The sequence below is a fragment of the Mobula hypostoma genome, chromosome 20, assembly GCF_963921235.1.
Source record: "Mobula hypostoma chromosome 20, sMobHyp1.1, whole genome shotgun sequence".
NCBI classification, from domain to species: domain Eukaryota; kingdom Metazoa; phylum Chordata; class Chondrichthyes; order Myliobatiformes; family Myliobatidae; genus Mobula; species Mobula hypostoma.
Window position 1 is genome coordinate 63,664,186 of NC_086116.1, and position 22,802 is coordinate 63,686,987.

The window sequence follows — 22,802 nt, forward strand, 5'->3', positions numbered from 1 at the left end:
TAACTGCCTCCACCACTGACTCAGGCAGTGCATTCCACGCACCAACCACTCTCTGAGTAAAAAACCTTCCTCTAATATCCCCCTTGAACTTCCCACCCCTTACCTTAAAGCCATGTCCTCTTGTATTGAGCAGTGGTGCCCTGGGGAAGAGGCACTGGCTAACCACTCTATCTATTCCTCTTATTATCTTGTACCCCTATCATGTCTCCTCTCATCCTCCTTCTCTCCAAAGAGTAAAGCCCTAGCTCCCTTAATCTCTGATCATAATGCATACTCTCTAAACCAGGCAGCATCCTGGTAAATCTCCTCTGTACCCTTTCCAATGCTTCCACATCCTTCCTATAGTGAGGTGACCAGAACTGGATACAATCTTCCAAGTGTAGCCTAACCAGAGTTTTATAGAGCTGCATCATTACATCGCGACTCTTAAACTCTATCCGTCAACTTATGAAAGCTAACACCTCATAAGCTTTCTCAACTACCCTATCTACCTGTGAGGCAACTTTCAGGGATCTGTGGACATGAACCCCAAGATCCCTCTGCTCCTCCACACTACCAAGTATCCTGCCATTTACTTTGTACTCTGCCTTGGAGTTTGTCCTTCCAAAGTGTACCACCTCACACTTCTCCGGGTTGAACTCCATCTGCCACTTCTCAGCCCACTTCTGCATCTTATCAATGTCTCTCTGCAATCTTTGACTATCCTCTACACTATCTACAACACCACCAACCTTTGTGTCGTCTGCAAACTTGCCAACTCACACTTCTACTCCCACATCCAGGTTGTTAATAAAAATCATGAAAAGTAGAGGTCCCAGAACAGATCCTTGTGGGACACCACTAGTCACAATCCTCCAATCTGAATGTACTCTCTCCACCACGACCCTCTGCCTTCTGCAGGCAAGCCAATTCTGAATCCACCTGGCCAAACTTCTCTGGATACCATGCTTTCTGACTTTCTGAATAATGATAATTATGATTATGATTATGAGGACACGCAGACCCCTTTTATTGTCATTTAGTAATGCATGCATTAAGAAATGATACAATGTTTTTCCAGAATAATATCACGAAAACACATGACAAACCGACTTAAAAACTAACAAAAACCACATAATTATAACATATAGTTACAACAGTGCAAAGCAATACTGTAATTTGATAAGAACAGACTATGGCATGGTAAAAGTCTCAAAGTCTCTCGGAAGTCCCATCATCTCACACAAACGGTAAACCAAAAGCGCCGCCAACTTGCCAATGCAGCATACTGGAAGCATCCGACCACAGTCCGACTCCGAGTCCGAAAACTTCGAGCCTCCGACCACCTCTTCGACACTGAGCACCGAGCACCATCTCTGCCGAGTGTTTTGACCCTGGCCCCAGCAACAGGCGGTAAGCAAACCGAGGATTTGGGGCCTTCGTCTCTGGAGATTCTCGATTGCACAGTAGCAGTAGCAGTGAAGCAAGCATTTCAGAAGTTATCCAGATGTTCCTCTGCACTTCTCACGGCTGTCTCTATCAAATCCAGATTGTGCACGTCCCCTAGTTACATATGATCGATATTTATTCGGAACGGCCACACGCGCTGCGTTGCGCCACAGTCTTCTCCTCCCTCCTCTCTTTTACTTTGGTTACTGCTGTTGTACAAATACTCACTGCTCTTCTTGGTCCCCTCTGCCCACCTTTTTATTCTAGTGTCTTCCCCCTTCCTTCCAAGTCCTGATGAAGGGTCTCGGCCCGAAACGCTGACTATGGAAATGAATAAACAGAGACTGCCTGACCTACTGAGTTACTCCAGCATTTGTGTGTGTTGCTTTGGACTTCCAGCTTCTGCAGAATGTCTCGCATTTATTCTTGTTGCATTAGTGTTAGCTTATGAACAGGATGTTCTCGTCTGACCCAAGTCCTAGTTGCCCTCAGCTAGATGTGGAAGAGTCAATACAAGAAAGATGTTCCGATTGGACATGGAGTTGTGGAGTGATACAGCACGGAAACAATCTTTTCATCTACCATGTCCATACTAACCATTACACTTATCTGTAGAAGAAAACAAATAACATTTAAAAGTTTATGTGTATAAGCATTTGGGTGTATAAGATGATGACAGGCATTGATCATGTGGATAGCCAGAGGCTTTCTCCCAGGGCTGAAATGGCTAACATGAGGGGCATAGTTTTAAGGTGCTTGGAAGTAGGTACAAGGGGGATGTCAGAGGTAAGTTTTTCACACAGAGAGTGGTGGGTGCGTGGAATGCACTGCCAGCAAATTTGGTAGAGGTGAATACAATAGGGTCTTTTAAGAGACTCTTAGATAGATACATGGAGCTTAGAAAAATAGAGAGCTATGCAGCAGGGAAATATTAGGCAGCTTCTAGAGTAGGTTACATGGTCGGCAAAACATTGTGGCTGAACGGCCTGTAATGTGCTGTAAAGTTTCAATATGCTAAGTTACATTGGGAAATGGAAAAATACCACTTAATTGGCAAAGGTCTGTAACAGTGGTTCCCAGAGTGGGCAATATTATCGCCCTGGGGGGCGATGGGAGTTTTTAAGGGGGCGATAGAGAGAAAGGGGCTGGTGGGGAGAGCTTGGGAAGAAGGTGGGGCAGCTGAGGGATTATCGGCTTGATTTAAGAAATTAATTACTTATAAGTTAGCCTCATAATTGATTACAATAATCACATAATCACCTTATCTCTTGCTAACCCAACTTTCTCTTAGACTTTATTTGAAGCACATTATAGTTGTTGAAAAGCAATGTGACACTTCTCTATCTGGTATACCTGGACTGAAGAATTTGTGTTATTTCCAGGCCCAGCCTGTGCATTATTGCCATTCACTTCTGTAGTACAGTGTAAGCTAGTACGATCTCCATACTCTAACCATGAAGTGCTGTAATTCTCGTGAATTAAGGTATGCATTCGATCAATGCTGGAGATTGGACTTAAACTGGCAATTGACCATGGTCATTAATGCTTAATGAAAATGGCAGAAGCAGACCAAACAAAAACAAGTGTCAACAGTTTAGTCTGGAGTGTCTGAAATCTAGTTTTATACCAGCACAAAGCTGCCAACAGCAGCAAATATGTCTGTGTTGTGTGAAAAAGTTTTTTTTTAAATGAGACAATGAAATAGTCCTGGCTTCTTGAATATCTGGAGAGAATACACTCAGATAAAGGAAACAAGAACTTGGCTTATTTTCAAGCAACACACACAAAATGCTGGTGGAACGCAGCAGGCCAGACAGCATCCATAGGAAGAAGCACAGTCGACGTTTCGGACTGAGACCCCGAAATGTCAACTGTGCTTCTTCCTATGGATGCTGTCTGGCCTGCTGCGTTCCACCAGCATTTTGTTTATGTTGCTTGAATTTTCAGCATCTACAGATTTCCTCGTGCTTGGCTTATTTTCAGTCACTTTTTGATAACTTTTAGAAATTGAAAGGAGTTTAGACCATGTTTACCAGCACTTCACAACAAAAGGGTGATGATGTACATGCTTCATACAGCATGTCATTGCTATATCTGGAAAGTCCCTTACAATTAGAAAAGAACTGATTCTGCCAGCAGTGAAGGAGTTTCTGAGTATAGTTTTGCTTAAGTTACCAGACCAAATAATTAGTGTGATTCTGCTCGGCAACAATTCCGTTCAAAGATGAATAGATAAAGTGTCTGAGAAATTGGAAGACCGTGCCCCTGTGCAATCTTACTAATCACTAATTACATCCTATATACAGGAAAATTGAAATTTCTACCTCTAATCCATAAAGTTCCATCATCTGCATATGGTGATTTACCTACCACAATACCCATCTCAGAGAAAATAATCATTAATCATCATATTAAATAAATAGCTACAAATACTGCCTTGTGGATCCCATTCTCTATCACAGAAGCCCGAATGTACCTTACCCACCCTTACCTGCATAGATTGCCCAATTAAAAAACAAAAAAATATGCAATCACTCCTAATTTCTGTAGTTTAATCAAAAGTCATTCCATGCATAAAATATCATATGCCTTTTCAATATCAAAAAATACTGCCATTACAACTTCTTTATTTACCTGTGCTTTCCTAATATCAGCTGTGGCAGCGTGTTGTGCCCTTGAGCAAGGCACTTAATCACACATTGCTCTAGTCTGTGCGAGGAGTGGCGCCCCACACAGACTTCCAATCGGCCTCTCATGGTCTGAGTCGACGTTCCCTCCCTTCCTAATATCATCATCCAAACATAAAACTGAATTCAATGTCAGTCTACCCTTCTAAAATCCACTGATAAAACACTATATCACATCTTTTCTACTGCTCTGTTACCATATGTTCCATAGGTTTACATAAATGAGACATTAAAGATATAGATCAATAACTAGAAGGATCTGACGGGGTGTTCTCAGGTTTTAGAATAGGCACTACTACTGCCGTTTTCCATGAGGAAGGAAGATGGTCTAACCTCCAAATATGATTCAAAAATGTTAATATTATCTCGAGAGTTGTCAGTCATATATCTAATCATACAGTAATATATGTGAGCCTTTCCTGGAGATGTCTAGCCTGCATTAACAATAGCTGCCTTAAATTCAGACAAAGAAAACTCTACATCTGTAATACTAACATTGCTACAGTTGACTTCCAACACATTATAGTATTCACTTTAAAACCTTATCCCTTTGTTGTTTAACCTCTCCACTTAAATTATCTTGATCATGCATTGCAGCAAATGGTTACCTAGCCAGTAACTCAACTTCCCTATTCCAGTAACAATCATTTTACCCTCATCAATCAATGCTAGAATATTATTATCTCCACATCACGCCCCTATTTTCTTAATCATTCCCCAAATGTCTCCAAGTTTAATATCCCTTCCAATATTATCACAATATGTGCAGCGAACGTCTTTCACAATCTTCCTCACTTTCTTTACCATGGCTTGTGCCCTTTTATACTTTACAAGGTCACTTGTACAGAGATACTACTTTACTTCTCTCCCACCCTATCCTTCCATCACCCCACCAGGGATAGGGTTCCTCTTGTCCTCACCTACCACCCCAGTAGCCTCCATGTCCAACACATAATTCTCTGTAACTTCCGCCATCTCCAACAGGATCTCACCACCATGCACATCTTTCACTCCCCCCTCTACTTTCTGCTTTCCACGGGATCACTCCCTACTCAACTTCTTTGTCCATTCATCCCTCCCTACTAATCTTCCTTGTGGTACTTGTCCTTGTAAGCAGAACAAGTGCTACACATGCCCTTCCACCACCTACCTCACCACCATTCAGGGCCTCAGACAGTCATTCCAGATGAGCTAACACTTTACCTGTGAGTCTGTTGGGGTCATATACTGTGTCCAGTCCTCCTAGTGTGGCCTCCTGTATATCAGTGAGACCTGACGTAGATTGAGAGACAGCTTCGCCAAGCACTTCCAACACATCTGCCGGAAAAAGTGGCATCTCCTGGTGGCCACCCACTTCAATTCTAACACTTCAACGGGAAGCCATGCCATTCCAACATGACAGTCCATGGCCTCCTCTACTGCCAGGATGAGGCCACACTCAGCTTGGAGGAGCAGCACTTTATATTCCTTCTGGGTAGCCTCCAACCTGTTGGCATGAACACTGATTTCTTGAACTTCTGGTAATTGCACCCCACCCTGCTGCTTCACCTTTCCTATTTCCCTGTCTCACCTTATCTCCTTACCTGCCCATATCCTCCTTCTGGCACACCTCCCCCTTCCCTTTCTTCCATGGTCTGCTACCTTCTCCTATCAGATTCCCCCTTCTCCAGCCCTTTATTTCTTTCACCTATCAGCTTCCAAGCTCTTCACTTCACCCCCCTCCTCTCCTAATTTCACCCATCAGCTACCACCTTCCACTTCTTCCTCCCCTCCCCCCACTTTCTTGCTCTAACTCCTCATCTTTTTTACCAGTCCTGATGAAGCGTCTCGTCTGAATCGTCGACCGTTTACTGTTTTCTGCAGATGCTGCCTGGCCTGCTGAGTTCCTCTGGCATTTTGTGTGTGTTGCTTGGATTTTCAATATGTGCAGATTTTCTCATTCCTTAACTTTCCTAGGCACGGTCTTTCTCCCCCTTGTTGCTTCTGCACATTCCTCAGCCCACAATGGTACAGCCTTTCTCCTATTAATGCCCTTTTTAATAGGAATCACTTCCAACTCAGTTTGATGAATAATGTGACACAATCTTTCGTTATCATTCTCAACATTCAGCCCTGACAGACACTCATCACATAACACCTTAAACTTCTCCCAATTTGCTTTACCAAAATTCTACCTCCTAAAAGTGGCCTCCTGTCTCCTATACAAATCCAAACCCAAGCTTATAAATAGTGGAAAATGATCACTCCCCAATGTTTCATTTCCCATAACATGCCACACACTCACTCCAGCCAGAATACTCAAAACTAAAGTCAGAACTTTTTTATGATTATGAAGACACGTAGTCCTCTTTTATCGTCATTTAGTAATGAATGCATTAAGAAATGATACATTATTTCCTCCGGTGTGATATCACAAAACACAGGACAAACCAAGACTGAAAAAACTGACAAAACCACATAATTATAACATATAGTTACAAATAGTGTAACAATACCATAAGTTGATGAAGAAGTCCGTGAGCACAGTAAAGTTCAAAGTTTCTCAAATGTCCCACATCTCACGCTGACGGGGGAAGGAAGAAAAACTCTCCCTGCCATGCCGACCACAATCTGACTCTGAGTCATCCGAAAACTTCGAGCTCTGATCAGCTCTCCGACACCGAGTACTGAGCGCCATCTCTGTCCGAACAATTCGACCTCCTTCTCGGTCGCCAAAAGCAGGCAAGGCCGGGGATTTTGAGGCCTACCCTCCGAAAGATTCCCAACCACACAGTAACGACAGCAGCGAATGGGCGTTTCAGAAATTTCTCCAGATGTTCCTCTGTGCTTTCACGTCCATCCTCCATCAAATCAGAATTGTTCACGGCCCCTATTTAACAGATACTATATCATTTTCACTGGAGAGCTGCGCACGCATGGCGTGCCACCATCTTCTCCTCCCGCCAATCTTTTGCTGTTTCAGAACTATTATGAACATTATATCCCATACCCCTCCTGTCAGCAGGACACACAAGATGAGGAATATTTAAAAATTCATCGACAATCAAACCATGACAATCGTTCTGCAAATATCCCCTCAGAGAACTGTGTGTATTAAAATCCCCTCACCATACAAACCCTTAGTGAGCTAGAACTACATGTACTTTCTAAAAAATCAATCTGAAGTGTTCCACGAGGATTGTAAAAATTAATCACTTTAATAGCCCTACCTGTTCAATCAAATATTTCTACAAGTGTCTCATATATTTCGTTCACATTCACAACTTTATACCCTACACCTTTCCTTATAAAATTGGCAACACCACCCCCTCTACCAGCTAACCTATAACAATATAATCCTGTAAAGAAAAAAAAGTGTGGTAACAACTAGCTTTCCTGAATACATATAACATTGGATAGATTTGACAAATCAGAAATAAACTCCTTAAACTTTTGACTATTTGACTATTGAAAATCAGGCTTCTCACATTCTACTGCAATATTCTTAATCCCGTTATATACCTTCACAAGTAGATTGGGATACAGATACCCCACCCATCAGTTTAATTTACAGCTTCCCACATAACACCAGTTATACCAAGATACTTTTCTGCAGTTTTTACAGTAACTTTAATTTACTCAGTACAACTCGATGGCTGAGCAGTACAATTCACCGCATCCGTTACGAACATCACAAGCTTCACTTTGTCGACTAGTAGAGTATCTTTAGTAAGAACTGTGATGCTATCATATATACACTGACTTCACAGTCTGTTCTCTGTTAATACTTTATCAACATTCCATCTAACTTTTTGTTAGTGACCAACAACTCTGATAGAGGCAGATGCCAAGTTTTTAAGCTCACCAGTGGGAGGTGGTGCTTCAGCACTGCTGACCCACCACCTCGAGGGAGTCTTGATCATAGGCGGGCCGAAACTCCTGAAGACAGGTGGCAGCTCAACTGATGATCCCACTGGTGATAGCACAGGACAGTTAACATCCTAGTCCACGTGTTTTTTAACTCACACACTTTGTAAGGCCACTGCATATGACACACCCAACTGTACTGTAACCTGTTGAACTGCAGTTGCATTCTTAAGCATTTTACTTCCTCTATAAAAACATCTAAGCAGAGGTGGAATATAAACTCGTAGATTATAATTAACATACCCTAAAATAACTTTGTCGGGAAACTTTGCCTCATGAAAATAAATCAAACAGAAACTATGCATCTTTTCTCTCCCATTTCCAACAAATTGCAATCTCTTTACCTCCTTAACCTTACCTCCTAGTGTGAGATTTAACCTTCTCTATTGAAATCCCCACTGAAATATCTATTATCACAAACCTAACACCTCTACCTTCATAAGGCACATCGATACCTTCTCTTTGCCAAGCAAAGTCTTCAAACATAATGCCTTCTCACACTGTTTTGTATCCTTACAAACAATTAACAAATTCCCTCCTCTCTCAAAGGAGAAGCACAGTCTATATCCCCATAGCAGATTTCAACCCTCTATAGTTAATTTAATCAGATTGATGAAAGAGTGTTGTTCCAGGTCAAATTTAGTCATAGTCATACTTTATTGATCCTGGGGGAAATTGGTTTTCGTTACAGTGGCACCATAAATAATAAATAGTAATAGAACCATGAATAGTTAAATAGTAATATGTAAATTATGCCAGTAAATTATGAAATAAATCCAGGACCAGTTTATCGGCTCAGGGTGTCTGACCCTCCAAGGGAGGAGTTGTAAAGTTTGATGGCCACAGGCAGGAATGACTTCCTATGACGCTCTGTGCTGCACCTCGGAGGAATGAGTCTCTGGCTGAATGTACTCCTGTGCCCACCCAGTACATTATGTAGTGGATGGGAGACATTGTACAAGATGGCATGCAACTTAGACAGCATCCTCTTTTCAGACACCACCGTGAGAGAGTCCTGTTCCATCCCCACAACATCACTGGCCTTACGAATGAGTTTGTTGATTCTGTTGGTGTCTGCCACCCTCAGCCTGCTGCCCCAGCACACAACAGCAAACATGATAGCACTGGCCACCCCAGACTCGTAGAACATCCTCAGCATCGTCCGGCAGATGTTAAAGGACCTCAGTCTCCTCCGGAAATAGAGACGGCTCTGACCCTTCCTGTAGACAGCCTCAGTGTTCTTAGACCAGTCCAGTTTATTGTCAATTCGTATCCCCAGGTATTTGTAATCTTCCACCATGTCCACACTGACCCCCTGGATGGAAACAGGGGTCACCGGTACCTTAGCTCTCCTCAGGTCTACCACCAGCTCCTGAGTCTTTTTCACATTAAGCTGTAGATAATTCTGCTCACACCATGTGACAAAGTTTCCTACCGTAGCCCTGTACTCAGCCTCATCTCCCTTGCTGATGCATCCAACTATGGCAGAGTCATCCGAAAACTTCTGAAGATGACAAGACTCTGTGCAGTAGTTGAAGTCCGAGGTGTAAATGGTGAAGAGAAAGGGAGACAAGACAGTCCCCTGTGGAGCCCCAGTGCTGCTGGTCACTCTGTCGGACACACAGTGTTGCAAGCACACGTACTGTGGTCTGCCAGTCAGGTAATCAAGAATCCATGACACCAGGGAAGCATCCACCTGCATCGCTGTCAGCTTCTCCCCCAGCAGAGCAGGGCGGATGGTGTTGAACGCACTGGAGAAGTCAAAAAACATGACCCTCACAGTGCTCGCTGGCTTGTCCAGGTGGGCGTAGACACGGTTCAGCAGGTAGATGATGGCATCCTCAACTCCTAGTCGGGGCTGGTAGGCGAACTGGAGGGGATCTAAGTGTGGCCTGACCATAGGCCGGAGCAGCTCCAGATCAACTCTCTCCAGGGTCTTCATGATGTGGGAGGTCAATGCCACCGGTCTGTAGTCATTGAGGCCGCTGGGGCGCGGCGTCTTCGGCACAAACAGAAACTATGCATCTTTTCTCTCCCATTTCTAACAAATTGCAATCTCTTTACCTCCTTAACCTTACCTCCCAATAAGTGAGATTTACCCTTCTCTATTGAAATCCCCACTGAAATATCTATTATCACAAACCTAACACCTCTACTTTCATAAGGCACATTAAACAATACCTTAAAGTCTTCCTTTTTTTTTACAAAGAATCTCACTCTTCCTCTCCATCATTTGAAATCACTCCAATATTATGTTTCTTTTTCCGTTTTCCAGATGTAGATTCAACTTCATTCCAACCTCCTCCCGCCAACCCACACTCTCCCCCAACCTCCATTTCCAGTTCCTTTTCTAGATGCTCCTCATTACCTAAACCTACACTATATGGTCATAGTCACAGTCACTCACCATCCCCCACCCTCCATCTCCAACCGAGCCAGGCTACACACAACTGAACATCTTGATCTTGCCTGCATGCTTTTATGCATTGAGTTGCTACCACATGATTGGCTGATTAAATATTTACATTGACAAGCAGCTGTATAGATGCATCTCATAAAATAGTCACTGAGTGCACATTGACACTTGCACAGTTTATTGGCACTGAAAAGACTATTTTAATTGCTCCAATCAGAACTTACCTCTTTTTTTTTCTGGCTTTCAGTAGACAGCTGCAGCAAACCCAACTTTACAATTGAAAATGTAGATATGAGCGAAATAATGGAAACACAGTTTGAAGTTGGTCGGAAACTGCGATTGAAGTGCCAGAGGGGTTATAAGAGAATGGCAGGAACATCCAACCTCATCAAGTGTCAATACATCTCCGAATTTGCCAAGTGGACAAAGCCCATACTCCAGTGCATAAGTAAGTACCACAATCCTTTTTACTATATGGGCTCCATATGGGCCCCAGCTATGCCTGCCTTTTTGTTGGCTTTGTGGAACAGTCCATGTTCCAAGCCTGTACTGGTATCTGTCCCCCAATTTTCCTTCGCTACATTGACGACTGCATTGGTGCTGCTTTCTGCACGCATGCTGAGCTCGTTGACTTCTTTAACTTTGCCTCCAACTTTCACCCTGCTCTCAAGTTTACTTGGTCCATTTCCGACACCTCCCTCCCCTTTCTTGATCTTTCTGTCTCTATCTCTGGAGACAGTTTATCTACTGATGTCTACTATAAGCCTACGGACTCTCACAGCTACTTGGACCATTCCTCTTCCCACCCTGTCTCTTGCAAAAATGCCATCCCCTTCTCGCAATTCCTCCGTCTCCGCCGCATCTGCTCTCAGGATGAGGCTTTTCATTCCAGGACGAAGGAGATGTCCTCCTTTTTTAAAGAAAGGGGCTTCCCTTCCTCCACCAACAACTCTGCTCTCAAACGCATCTCCCCCATTTCACGCACATCTGCTCTCACTCCATCCTCCCGCCACCCCACTAGGAATAGGGTTCCCCTGGTCCTCACCTACCACCCCACCAGTCTCTGGGTCCAACATATAATTCTCCGTAACTTCCGCCACCTCCAACGGGATCCCACCACTAAGCACATCTTTCCCTCCCCCCCCCTCTGTTTTCCGCAGGGATCGCTCCCTACGCGACTCCTTTGTCTATTCGTCCCCCCCCCCATCCCTCCCCACCGATCTCCCTCCTGGCACTTATCCTTGTAAACAGAACAAGTGCTACACATGCCCTTACACTTCCTCCCTCACCACCATTCAGGGCCCCAGACAGTCCTTCCACGTGAGGCAACACTTCACCTGTGAGTCGGCTGGTGTGATATACTGTGTCTGGTGCTCCCGATGTGGCCTTATAAAAATAAATAAGGGATGGGGTAAGAAGGGGAGGAGGAGCATTAATGGAAGTTAGAGAAATCAATGTTCATACCATCAGACTGGGAGACTGGGAGACCGTTTCGCTGAACACCTACGCTCTGTCCGCCAGAGAAAGCAGGATCTCCCAGTGGCCACCCATCTTAATTCCACGTCCCATTCACATTCTGATATGTCAATCCACGGCCTCCTCTACTGTCAAGGTGAAGCCACACTCAGGTTGGAGGAACAACACCTTATATTCCGTCTGGGTAGCCTCCAAACTGATGGTATGAACATTGATTTCTCTAACTTCCATTAATGCTCCTCCTCCCCTTCTTACCCCATCCCTTATTTATTTTTATTTCCCCTCTTTTTTTTTCTTCTCTCTCTGTCCCTCTCACAATCATTCCTTGCCTGCTCTCCATCTTCGTCTGGGCTCCCCTTTCCCTTTCTTTCTCCCTAGGCCTCCTATCCCATGATCCTCCCCCTTCTCCAACTCTGTATCCCTTTTGCCAATCAACTTTCCAGCACTTAGCATCTTCCCTCCCCCTCCTGTCTTCTCCTATCATTTTGGATCTCCCCCTCCCCCTCCCACTTTCAAATCTCTTACTAGCTCTTCTTTCAGTTAGTCCTGACGAAGGGTCTTGGCCCGAAACATCGACTGCACTTCTTCCTATAGATGCTGCCTGGCCTGCTGCATTTCACCAGCATTTTGTGTTTGTTGCTTGAATTTCCAGCATTTGCAGATTTTCTCGTGTTTGCCTTTCTACTATGCTGGTGTGAAGATTATATTACCTGATTCGAATGCAAGTCATTAGGCTAAGAAATCGGACTGGTTCCTCTTCTGGAACTAATATGCAAGATTTAAAAGCCCTGAAACAAAATCAGAATCTGGATTTTAATCACTGGCATATGACGTGAAATTTGTAGTTTGCGGCAATTGTACAGGGCAATACATAAAATATACCATGAATTTTAATAAGATATATATATATAATTTAAATAAGTAGTGCAAAAATAGTGTGGTGGTGTTCATGGGTTCATTATCCTTTCAGAAATCTGATGGCATTGGGGAAGATGCTATTCCTAAAAGTTTGAGTATGTGTCTCAGTCTCCTGTACCTCCTCCCTGATGATAGTAATGAGAGGAAGGAATGGGTGATCGGGGTCCTAAATGAAGGAACCTTATATTCATTCAGAAATTTCCACATCAACTTCCCAATTAACTGACCCCCAAATGCCTTTATAGATAATTCAGCTTTGGAGTCGACAACCATTACTGTGAGTTTTAGTAAGGATATTTTAAAGGCCCAACTTGCCAGAAATTCCCTTACATTATGGCATATGTACATAATGGATTTGATTTTTCAGAGTATAGTATATGAAGTTGCCACTAGAATGGATTAGACTACGTCCTTGGCAGTCAGCACATTTGTTTTGACAGCTGGAGCAGTTACCTGTATCCTGCAGGGACGCATTTTTAAGTGTATGTGTCTGGAACACTTGTGCCCTTTAATATGTGGACAAGCAATGCATCCGAGATAGTACAATGCATTTAAGATCAGACCTTTTTAGGCTGAAATTGACACCCATGCAACAAACTCAAGTCAAGATGTTTCTTGGGGGGTGGCAAGGCAGCACAGTGGTTAGCGTAATGCTGTTACATTCCCACTGACCTGGGTTCAGTTCTGCTGTTGTCTGTAAGGAGTTTGTACATTCTCTCCATGGCTGTGTGGGTTTCCTCCTAACATCCAAAGACGTACAGGTTAGTAGGTTAATTGGTCCATGGGTTCCGGTTCCTTGGGCTAGAAGGCCATATCTCTGAATAAGATAAAATAAAATAGAGATTCAATAAGCAATTGGTCAGGCAGCATCTATAGGAAGAGGCGCAGTCGACGTTTCAGGCCGAGACCCTTCGTCAGCACATTTGTTTTGACAGCTGGAGCAGTTACCTGTATCCTGCAGGGACGCATTTTTAAGTGTATGTGTCTGGAACACTTGTGCCCTTTAATATGTGGACAAGCATTACGCTAACCACTGTGCTGCCTTGCCACCCCCCAAGAAACATCTTGACTTGAGTTTGTTGCATGGGTGTCAATTTCAGCCTAAAAAGGTCTGATCTTAAATGCATTGTACTATCTCGGATGCATTGCTTGTCCACATATTAAAGGGCACAAGTGTTCCAGACACATACACTTAAAAATGCGTCCCTGCAGGATACAGGTAACTGCTCCAGCTGTCAAAACAAATGTCCTGACGAAGGGTCTCGGCCTGAAACGTCGACTGCGCCTCTTCCTATAGATGCTGCCTGGCCTGCTGCGTTCACCAGCAACTTTGATGTGTGTTGCTTGAATTTCCAGCATCTGCAGAATTCCTGTTGTTTTCAATAAGCAATTGCTGCTTTTACATCTCCACAGTGGAGTCCTAAAGGCAGTCTTTGAATACTTAATGAAGGGTTAAATAGAAAACATTCAAACCACACTGGAGTCATGGTGGGTGACATTATACCTCCTGGCTCCAGTGAGATATTGTTGAAGTTTTGTACAAAGAAACCTGAACTGCTCAGGAAAGAGTTTGGCCCCTTATTTAGATGTTGCTTCCTTGATACCTAAAAATTGATTCTGATCCAATATTCAGGGATCCTCGGGCAGTGACAGTGTGAGTGATCCTTGAAATTTCACCCTGGGGTGTCTCTTTTCAGCTCAGCTGACTGCTGCAATGTTTTAATAGCAAGATATATTTATGGCCCTCTCAGTTCTCCAAAGGAAAAAGGGAGTTGATGTTGTGGCGATCAGTTATCCTTTCTGATACAACATCTTCAAGAAAGAAGAAATACAAAAAGAAGAAATTCCACAGACTTTATATTCTAGACTAGAAAGGGTTATCTCACGGTTAATGTGATGTAAAATACTTCTGTAAAATGCAGCAGTTTCACAGAAGCTATTTCAGAGTTAACCAAAAGCCAGGGAACCTGTCACTGATTAACACTACATACCCTGAAAGTGAAAGTCATGCAATCGAGGAAACCCCCGATGAAAAATGCGACTCTCTAACTGAGCAGTTGGCCAGGAAATACCTTATTCTGCTTTGGGTCATGTCTCAAATTCCTTTTACTAATCTGGAAAAAAAGTAACAGCTGTAATTTGCAACAATTACCCATGATTCCTCACGACTTAATCTTCATTTATGCCTAAAGCCGCATATACATTTGGGGTTTTGCAAAATTAATGACAGGAGATTTTTGGCAGATCTTCATTTCATTATTAACTTACCTGTACCCTGCATATTTTGATTTCAAGCCTTTGTGAGCAGGTAAGCCTATGGGCCCTGTACCATAGAATGGCCTTATAGAAACCCACTCACTGTGTTACTGACACCCTGAAGGTCATTCCAGGTTGCAGCAGAGCAATCTGTCTTTTAAATATTCCTTATTCTTACTTTCATGCTGCCCATTTCCATCAACCCTATTTTGAAACATATCTATGGGGTAATTAACTTTGGGAGGAGACCAGAGCCATCCGGCTAAAGCCCTCACAGTTTGAGAGAAAATAGAAACATAGAAAACCTACAGCACAATACAGGCCCTTTAGCCCACAAAGTTATGCCGAACTTTTTTTTGTATGTGTAAACTCCAAACAGAACAAGGTTAGAATCTGGCTGAAGTGCAGCTCCACTGATGTCAGCAAATACACAAAACAGTGAGCTGGATGCTTGTTCTGCTAACTAAATAACAGCACAGTCAAGGGCTTGACTTCATCACCGTTTTCCCCATGTTTACCTTTAAGCAGGAGTGATTCCTGGATCAATGCATCCAGTTAATTTTCTTTAAAATTTTTTGAAATTACTTTGCTCTACGACTGTGCACACATTTTCAGAATTGTACAAAATGAAAATTAATAGTCTGAAGAAGATTTAATTCTCTTTTCAAATCTGAATTCTGATGATAAAGACAGCAATGGTCACTGAGAGATTTTGCAGTTTACCACTTTCAGTTTGTCAATGCTTTATCTGACCATATACAAAAACCTGCTTCACTGAGACTGAATTGCGATTTCTAAAATCACAGCTACTTATATAATGTGTGGCCTTCATGTACGTCATGAAACAATGTGAAAATATTTTATGGCCTAAATCCTTCACCTTCCCATACCCAGTAATCACTTGATACAATGATAATTTGATTTTGATAAATAGTTATTGATCTCTTGCAATAAGTTTGCAACACGCCCAGACTTGATGTGAGAAATTTATGAAATGTTGATGTAGATTTACCTGTTCCTCCAAAATGTGTTACATTTACCTTCAATCAACTCAAATTACTCTTGTAACATGCAGTAAAGTGTCATCAAACAAGTGCTTATATCACTATCTTGATCATTTGTGTTGGGCACATGGCCAAGTGGTTAGTGATTTGAAGATCGCTAGTTCGAGCCTCAGCTGTGGCAGCGTGTTTGTGTCCTTGAGCAAGGCACTTAACCACACATTGCTCTAGTGTCTGTGCGAGGATTGGCGCCCTACACAGACTTACAATCTGCGCCTTGTAAGGCATGAAAATGCCCAACGCAGGACTCTCATGGTCTGAGTCGACGTTCCCTCCCTCCCCTCTCTTGATCGTTGGTGTTGACAAAGGGTCTCAGCCCAAAACATTGACTGTTTATTCCTCTCCATAGATGCTGCCTGACCTGCTGAGTTCCTCCAGCATTTTGTGTGTGTGGCTCGGGATTCCCAGCACCTGTAGAATCTCTCATATCTATGCAATAACAGTTGTTATTTTGCCTATGGCCTTAATGTTGTATAATTATAGATCTTATTATCTCTGGCTGAGACGTTACCTGTGTAACACACACAGGATGCTGGGGGAGCTCAGCAGGTTGGGCAGCAGCTATTGAGAGGAATAAATGGTCAATATCTTGGGCCAAGACTCCTCATCAGGACTCTTGTCTTCGTTGTGACGAACTAAAATTGAGCCACACGGTAGCTGTAACTGGGAAATATAAAAGTCTTCATTCACACAGCAAACCTCCAGGAGAGGGAGACTCCAGGAGACTCTCACTCTCCTGACATGATAATTTTATACTTCTTCAACACAAAGATAACAATAACCAGTTTCCATTCTGCTCCTATGCATTATGGTCTTATAGTTTCAGGGCCTGTAAAAAAAGAAGGTTCTCTGTTCTATGTCCTTTCAGCTGAATTGTTCCAGCTTCCATTTTATCCTCTGTTCTGCTTGCCCTTCACAATTGTACAGGGTAATTGATGTTACATTCGCACTGCTCTGTGGAGGTTGTTGTCCGGTCCACAGGTGGATTCCCTCTGGGAAGCTGGTGCAGCTCCCGGCCCTTCACTCTCACCCCTCCTCCCAGGAATGAATGGCCCCACAGTCTTGTTGTGTCGAGGCTGTCCATGAAGGCCAATCCAGGGTGGGCCAGGGTAAGTGATGCAGCTAGTCAGATTTGAGATGTGGGGCTGAGGGCTGCTCTGTGGCTGGGACTGTGGGTGAAACCCTTGCTGGTGGCGGGCTGCACTTGCTCCATGTGTTATTTGAATTTATTTATTTAAATCTTACATCAGTCCCACAATGTGAGTGAGTAAAAATCTTTGTGTTATGACTCCATTGCAATGTACAGACACATGAATTTATAAGTCTAATTGCTATTGAATTTATACTAGAAAGAAACTGTGCCATAGCCTGTTGGTCCAATAGGCCGCCTGGATGCTACAGTCTCGCAAAGTACAAAGTTCAAAATAAGTCCATTATCAAAGTACGTATATGTTACTATATATGACCTTGAGTAGGTAAGATATACGATTTTTCTTTTGCGGCACATAGGGGCGATTCGAGTAGCAGCAGTACTGTCAATGGGTATAATTAAATATTCTCGTTTCAGCCTGATACAGCTAAAAAGTACAACTGCTTCCAAGCTCAGTACAGTCAACAAAGATGTCTTAATGCATTTAAACAAACTATCGCAGCTTAAAACTGATAGAAACAACTCTGATTGTGGACGGAAGCGCCCAAAGCGTGGCTGCAGATCACGGTTACAGGTGTGTTTAAGGAAACAGGGTTTTAAACTCCCAATACCGACAATCTTGCTGGCAAACATGCAGTCTCTGGTGAATAAAATCAATGATCTCAGAGTTCGGGTGCTGAATCAGAGGGACATAAGGACGACAAGTGCCCTTTGTTTCACGGAATCCTGGTTAACCCCTTCCATATCGGATGCAGCGATTCAGATTGACGGGTTTACTATACACTGTCAGGATAGATCTATAGAGTCTCTCAAAAGCAGAGGTGGAGGAGTATGCCTGATGATCATCTCTTCTTGGTGCACAAATATATCACTGCTGTCCCAATTCTGCTCACCAGACCTGGAATATCTAGCAGTTAATTGCCGTCCTTTTTACCAGCCACAGGAGTTCTCCAGGGTCATTTTGGTAGCAGTATACATTCCATCTCAGACCAATGTCAATCAGGCTTTAGATGATCTGAGCGATGGGATCAATATGCACAAAACTGCGCATCCTAACGCCTTCATCATCGTTTTGGGAGATTTTAACAAGGTCAGTCTGAAAAAAATCACTAAGCAATTACCATCAACAGATCACTTGCAATACCAGAGGAAACAACACACTGGACCATTGTTACACCACCATCAAGAATGCCCACCGTGCTATTCCACCCCCTCACTTCGGGAAGTCTGATCACCTGGCTGTACTTCTACTCCCTGAGTATAGGCAGAGACTGAAGACTGCAGCACCAGCAGTGAGGACCAAGAAGGTTTGGACAAGGGAAGCACAGGAGCACCTACAGGGCTGCTTTGAATCGATGGACTGGACTGTATTCAGGGATTCATCTTCGAACCAAGATGAGTATGCTGCAGTTGTTACTGACTTCATTAAAACCTCTGTGGTTGAGTGTGTGCCTGCAAAGACTTACTGTACATTCCCAAACCAAAAGCCTGGATGAACCAGGAGTTACGTTGTCTGCTGAAGGCCAGATCTGTGTAATTCAAGTCTGGCAACCCAGGCTTGAACCAGAAAACCAGGAATGATTTGCGGAGGGCTATCTCAAGGGCGAAGAGACAATTTCGAACGAGGTTGGAGGCGGCATCGGATGCACGACAACTCTGGCAGGGCTTGCAAGAGATTACTTCCTGCAAAGCGATCCCAATAGCATGAATGGCAGCAATGCTTCACTACCAGATGAACTCAATGCCCTCTATGCATGCTTTGAAGGGGAGAATGTAACTACAGCTGTGAAGATCCCCGCTGCACTTCATAACCCTGTGATCTCTGTCTCAGAGGCCGATGTTCGGCTGTCTTTAAAGAGAGTGAACCCTTGCAAGGCGGAAGTCCCGATGGAGTACCTGGTAAGGCTCTGAAAACCTGTGCCAACCAACTGGCAGGAGTATTCAAGGACATTTTCAGTTCCCACTTGCTTCAAGAAGGCAACAATTATACCAGTTTCTAAGAAGAATAATGTGAGCTGCCTTAATGACTATTGCCTGGTAGCACTCACATCTACAGCGATGAAATGCTTTGAGAGGTTGGTCATGACTAGACTGAGCTCTTGCCTCAGCAAGGACCTGGACCCGTTGTAATTGCCTATTGCCACAATAGGTCAATGGCAGACACAATCTTAAAAGGTTTTCCACATGGCTTTAGACCACTTGGACAACACAAACACCTATGTCAGGATGCTATTCATCGACTATAGCTCAGCATTTAATACCATCATTCCCACAATCCTGATTGAGAAGTTGCAGAACCTGGACCTCTGTACCTCCATCTGAAATTGGATTGTTGACTTCCGAACCGGAAGACCACAATCTGTGTGGATTGATGATAGCATCTCCTCCTCACTGAATATCAACACTGGTGCACCTCAGGGGTGTGTGCTTAGCCCACCACTCTACTCTCTATATACACATGACTGTGTGACTAGGCATAGCTCAAATACCATTCATAAATTTGCTGATGATACAACCATTATTGGTTGAATCTCAGGTGGTGGTAAAATGGCATACAGGAGCGAGATATGCCAACTAGTGGAGTGGTGCTGCAGCAACAACCTGGCACTCAACGTCAGTCAGATGAAAGAGCTGATTGTGGACTTCTGGAGGGGTAAGATGAAGGAACACATACCAATCCTCATAGAAGGAACAGAAGTGGAAAGAGTGAGTAGTTTCAAGTTCCTGGGTGTCAAGATCTCTGAGGATCTAAGCTGGTCCCAACATATCGACGTAGTTATAAAGAAGGCAAGACAACAGCTATACTTTATTAGGATTTTGAAGAGATTTGGTATGTCAACAAATACACGCAAAAACTTCTATAGATGTACCGTGGAGAGCATTCTGATTGGCTTCATCATTGTCTGGTATGGGGTGGCGGGGGGGGGGGGGGCTACTGGACAGGACCAAAAGAAGCTGCAGAGGGTTGTAAATTTAGTCAGCTCCATCTTGGTACTAGCCTACAAAGTACCCAGGACATCTTTAGGGAGTGGTGTCTCAGAAAGGCAGCTTCCATTATTAAGGACCTCTAGCACCCAGGGCATGCCCTTTTCTCACTGTTGGCATCAGGTAGGAGGTACAGAAGCCTGAAGGCACAATCTCAGTGATTCAGGAACAGCTTCTTCCCCTCTGCTATCCAATTCCTAAATGGGCATTGAACCCTTGGCACTACCTCACTTTTTAAAAATATATAATATTTCTGTTTTTTGCACAATTTTTAATCTTTTCAAAATACTTATACTGTACAAAGTATACTGAATAAGAATTACTTACTTATTATTTTTTTTCATCTATATTATATATTGCATTGAACTGCTGCTGCTAAGTTAACAAATTTCATGTCACATGCTGGTGACAGTAAGCCTGATTATGATTCTGATTGAGATTCATTATCTGACAGGTATTTAAAGGAATAAAGAAATACGATCGATTATCTCAAGAAAAACTACAGAAAGAAAAAGACTGACAATACAAAATGTGCAAAAGAGTACATATGTTGTGAAGAGTCCTTAAAAGTGAGTCTTTAGGTCATAGAATGAGGTGCATGACGTTACCCACACCGGTTCAGGAACCTGATGGTTGAGGGGTAATAACTGTTCATGAACCTGAAGGTGTGTGACCGAAGGCTTTTGTATATCCTGCCCAATGGTAATAGCAAGAAGAGAGCATGGCCTGGATGGTGAGGGTCTTTGATGATGGATGCTGCTTTCTTGTGGCAGTGCTCCATATAAATATACTCAGTGGTGAGGAGGACTTTGTCGGTGATTAACTAGGCTGAACAAAATGACACTGGTGAACTATGTCAATATGTTGTGGCTGCATACAAACTTTCTAAATATACCTCTTCTGAATTGCTTTCATTGCAATCTGCAGCCTGTCATCCTGTCATTTCCCTTTAAGCAATATACTTTTGTACTGTCTTAATAAGCTAGAGATTTCACGATCTTCTGAAGGACTTGGTGGACTTAACTCTGAGGCATGCAGATATGGCAGCTTTAAGCAGCCGAAGGTACATTGCCGTGGCCGGGTTGAAACACCAAGAAATGAAAGACCCTCTACCAAGCAGCTTCTTAGCACGTGCACAGTCACTGGAGGCAAGATTGAGGAGCTAAAGGCAAAATTGCTGCATCAGAGGGGATTGAGGAATTGTTGTGTTTCATGGACACTCTGGACACGCCGGAAGCATCGGTAAGATCCAAAAGCTTCTCAATGCACAGACAACAGGAATTCTGCAGATGCTGGAAATTCAAGCAATACACATCAAAGTTGCTGGTGAACGCAGCAGGCCAGGCAGCATCTCTAGGAAGAGGTACAGTCGACGTTTCAGGCCGAGACCCTTTGTCAGGACTAACTGAAGGAAGAGCTAGTAAGAGATTTGAAAGTGAGAGGGGGAGGGGGAGATCCAAAATGATAGGAGAAGACAGGAGGGGGAGGGGTGGAGCCAAGAGCTGGACAGGTGATTGGCAAAGAGGATATGAGAGGATCATGGGACAGGAGGTCCGGGGAGAAAGGCGGGGGGGTGGATCCCAGAGGATGGGCAAGGGGTATAGTCAGAGGGACAGAGGGAGAAAAAGAAGAGAGAGAGAAAGAATGTGTGTATATAAATAAATAACGGATGGGGTATGAGGGGGAGGTGGGGCATTAGCGGAAGTTAATGCTCCGGGTCCAACGTATTATTCTCTGTAACTTCTGCCACCTCCAATGGGATCCCACCACTAAGCACATCTTTCCCTCCCCCCCCCCGCTTTATCCCCTTTTGCCTATCACCTGTCCAGTTCTCGGCTCTATCCCTCCCCCTCCTGTCTTCTCCTATCATTTTGGATCTCCCCCTCCCCCTCCCACTTTCAAATCTCTTACTAACTCTTCCTTCAGTTAGTCCTGACGAAGGGTCTCGGCCTGAAACGTCGACTGCGCCTCTTCCTAGAGATGCTGCCTGGCCTGCCGCGTTCACCAGCAACTTTGATGTGTCAATGCACAGGCTTAATTGAACTGCTGATTTGCAGAAGGCAAAAGGTGGGGGCATCTGTGTTTTATAATAATCTGTCTGTGGTGTTCAGACACAGTGGCCTTGGTCTTGTTGCACTGCTGTTCTCCCAACCCAGAACATGTAACGATTAAGTGCCAACCGTTCTGCTTACCAAGGGAATTTTCCTTCATGATCCTGACCACAGTTTACATACTGCCAAAAGCCGAAGTTAATCAGGCGCTTAAGGTGCTGCCATCACCAAACAGAAAACAGCCCACCTTGGCATATTTCAAATCATACTCAGGGACCTCACTCAGACTTGTTTGAAGAAATCTCTGCCCAATTATTGTCAGCATGTAATATGCAGCACCAGGGGACCTAATAGTCTGCTGTCCTATGATTAGGAATGCCTGCTGTTCCATGCATAGACTGCATTTCAGGAAGTCTGATCACGTGGCTGTTCTTCTCCTACCTGCATACAGGCAGAGGCAAAAGAGCA

The 22,802-nt window shown here is 43.7% G+C and overlaps 1 protein-coding gene across 7 annotated transcripts in view; it reads left to right on the forward strand.

The window, feature by feature from the left end:
* Positions 1-22,802, forward strand: part of LOC134359578 (interleukin-15 receptor subunit alpha-like) — a 165,658-nt gene that overhangs the window by 85,453 nt on the left and 57,403 nt on the right. For 4 of the 7 annotated variants that reach the window (XM_063073074.1, XM_063073073.1, XM_063073068.1 and 1 more), the window contains exon 2: positions 10,685-10,885. In XM_063073074.1, coding sequence (XP_062929144.1) covers positions 10,729-10,885 — 157 coding nt within the window. In that variant the 5' untranslated portion in view covers positions 10,685-10,728. The remainder of the gene's footprint in view (positions 1-10,684; positions 10,886-22,802) is intronic. The other 3 variants (XM_063073071.1, XM_063073069.1, XM_063073075.1) reach the window with 1 other exon arrangement.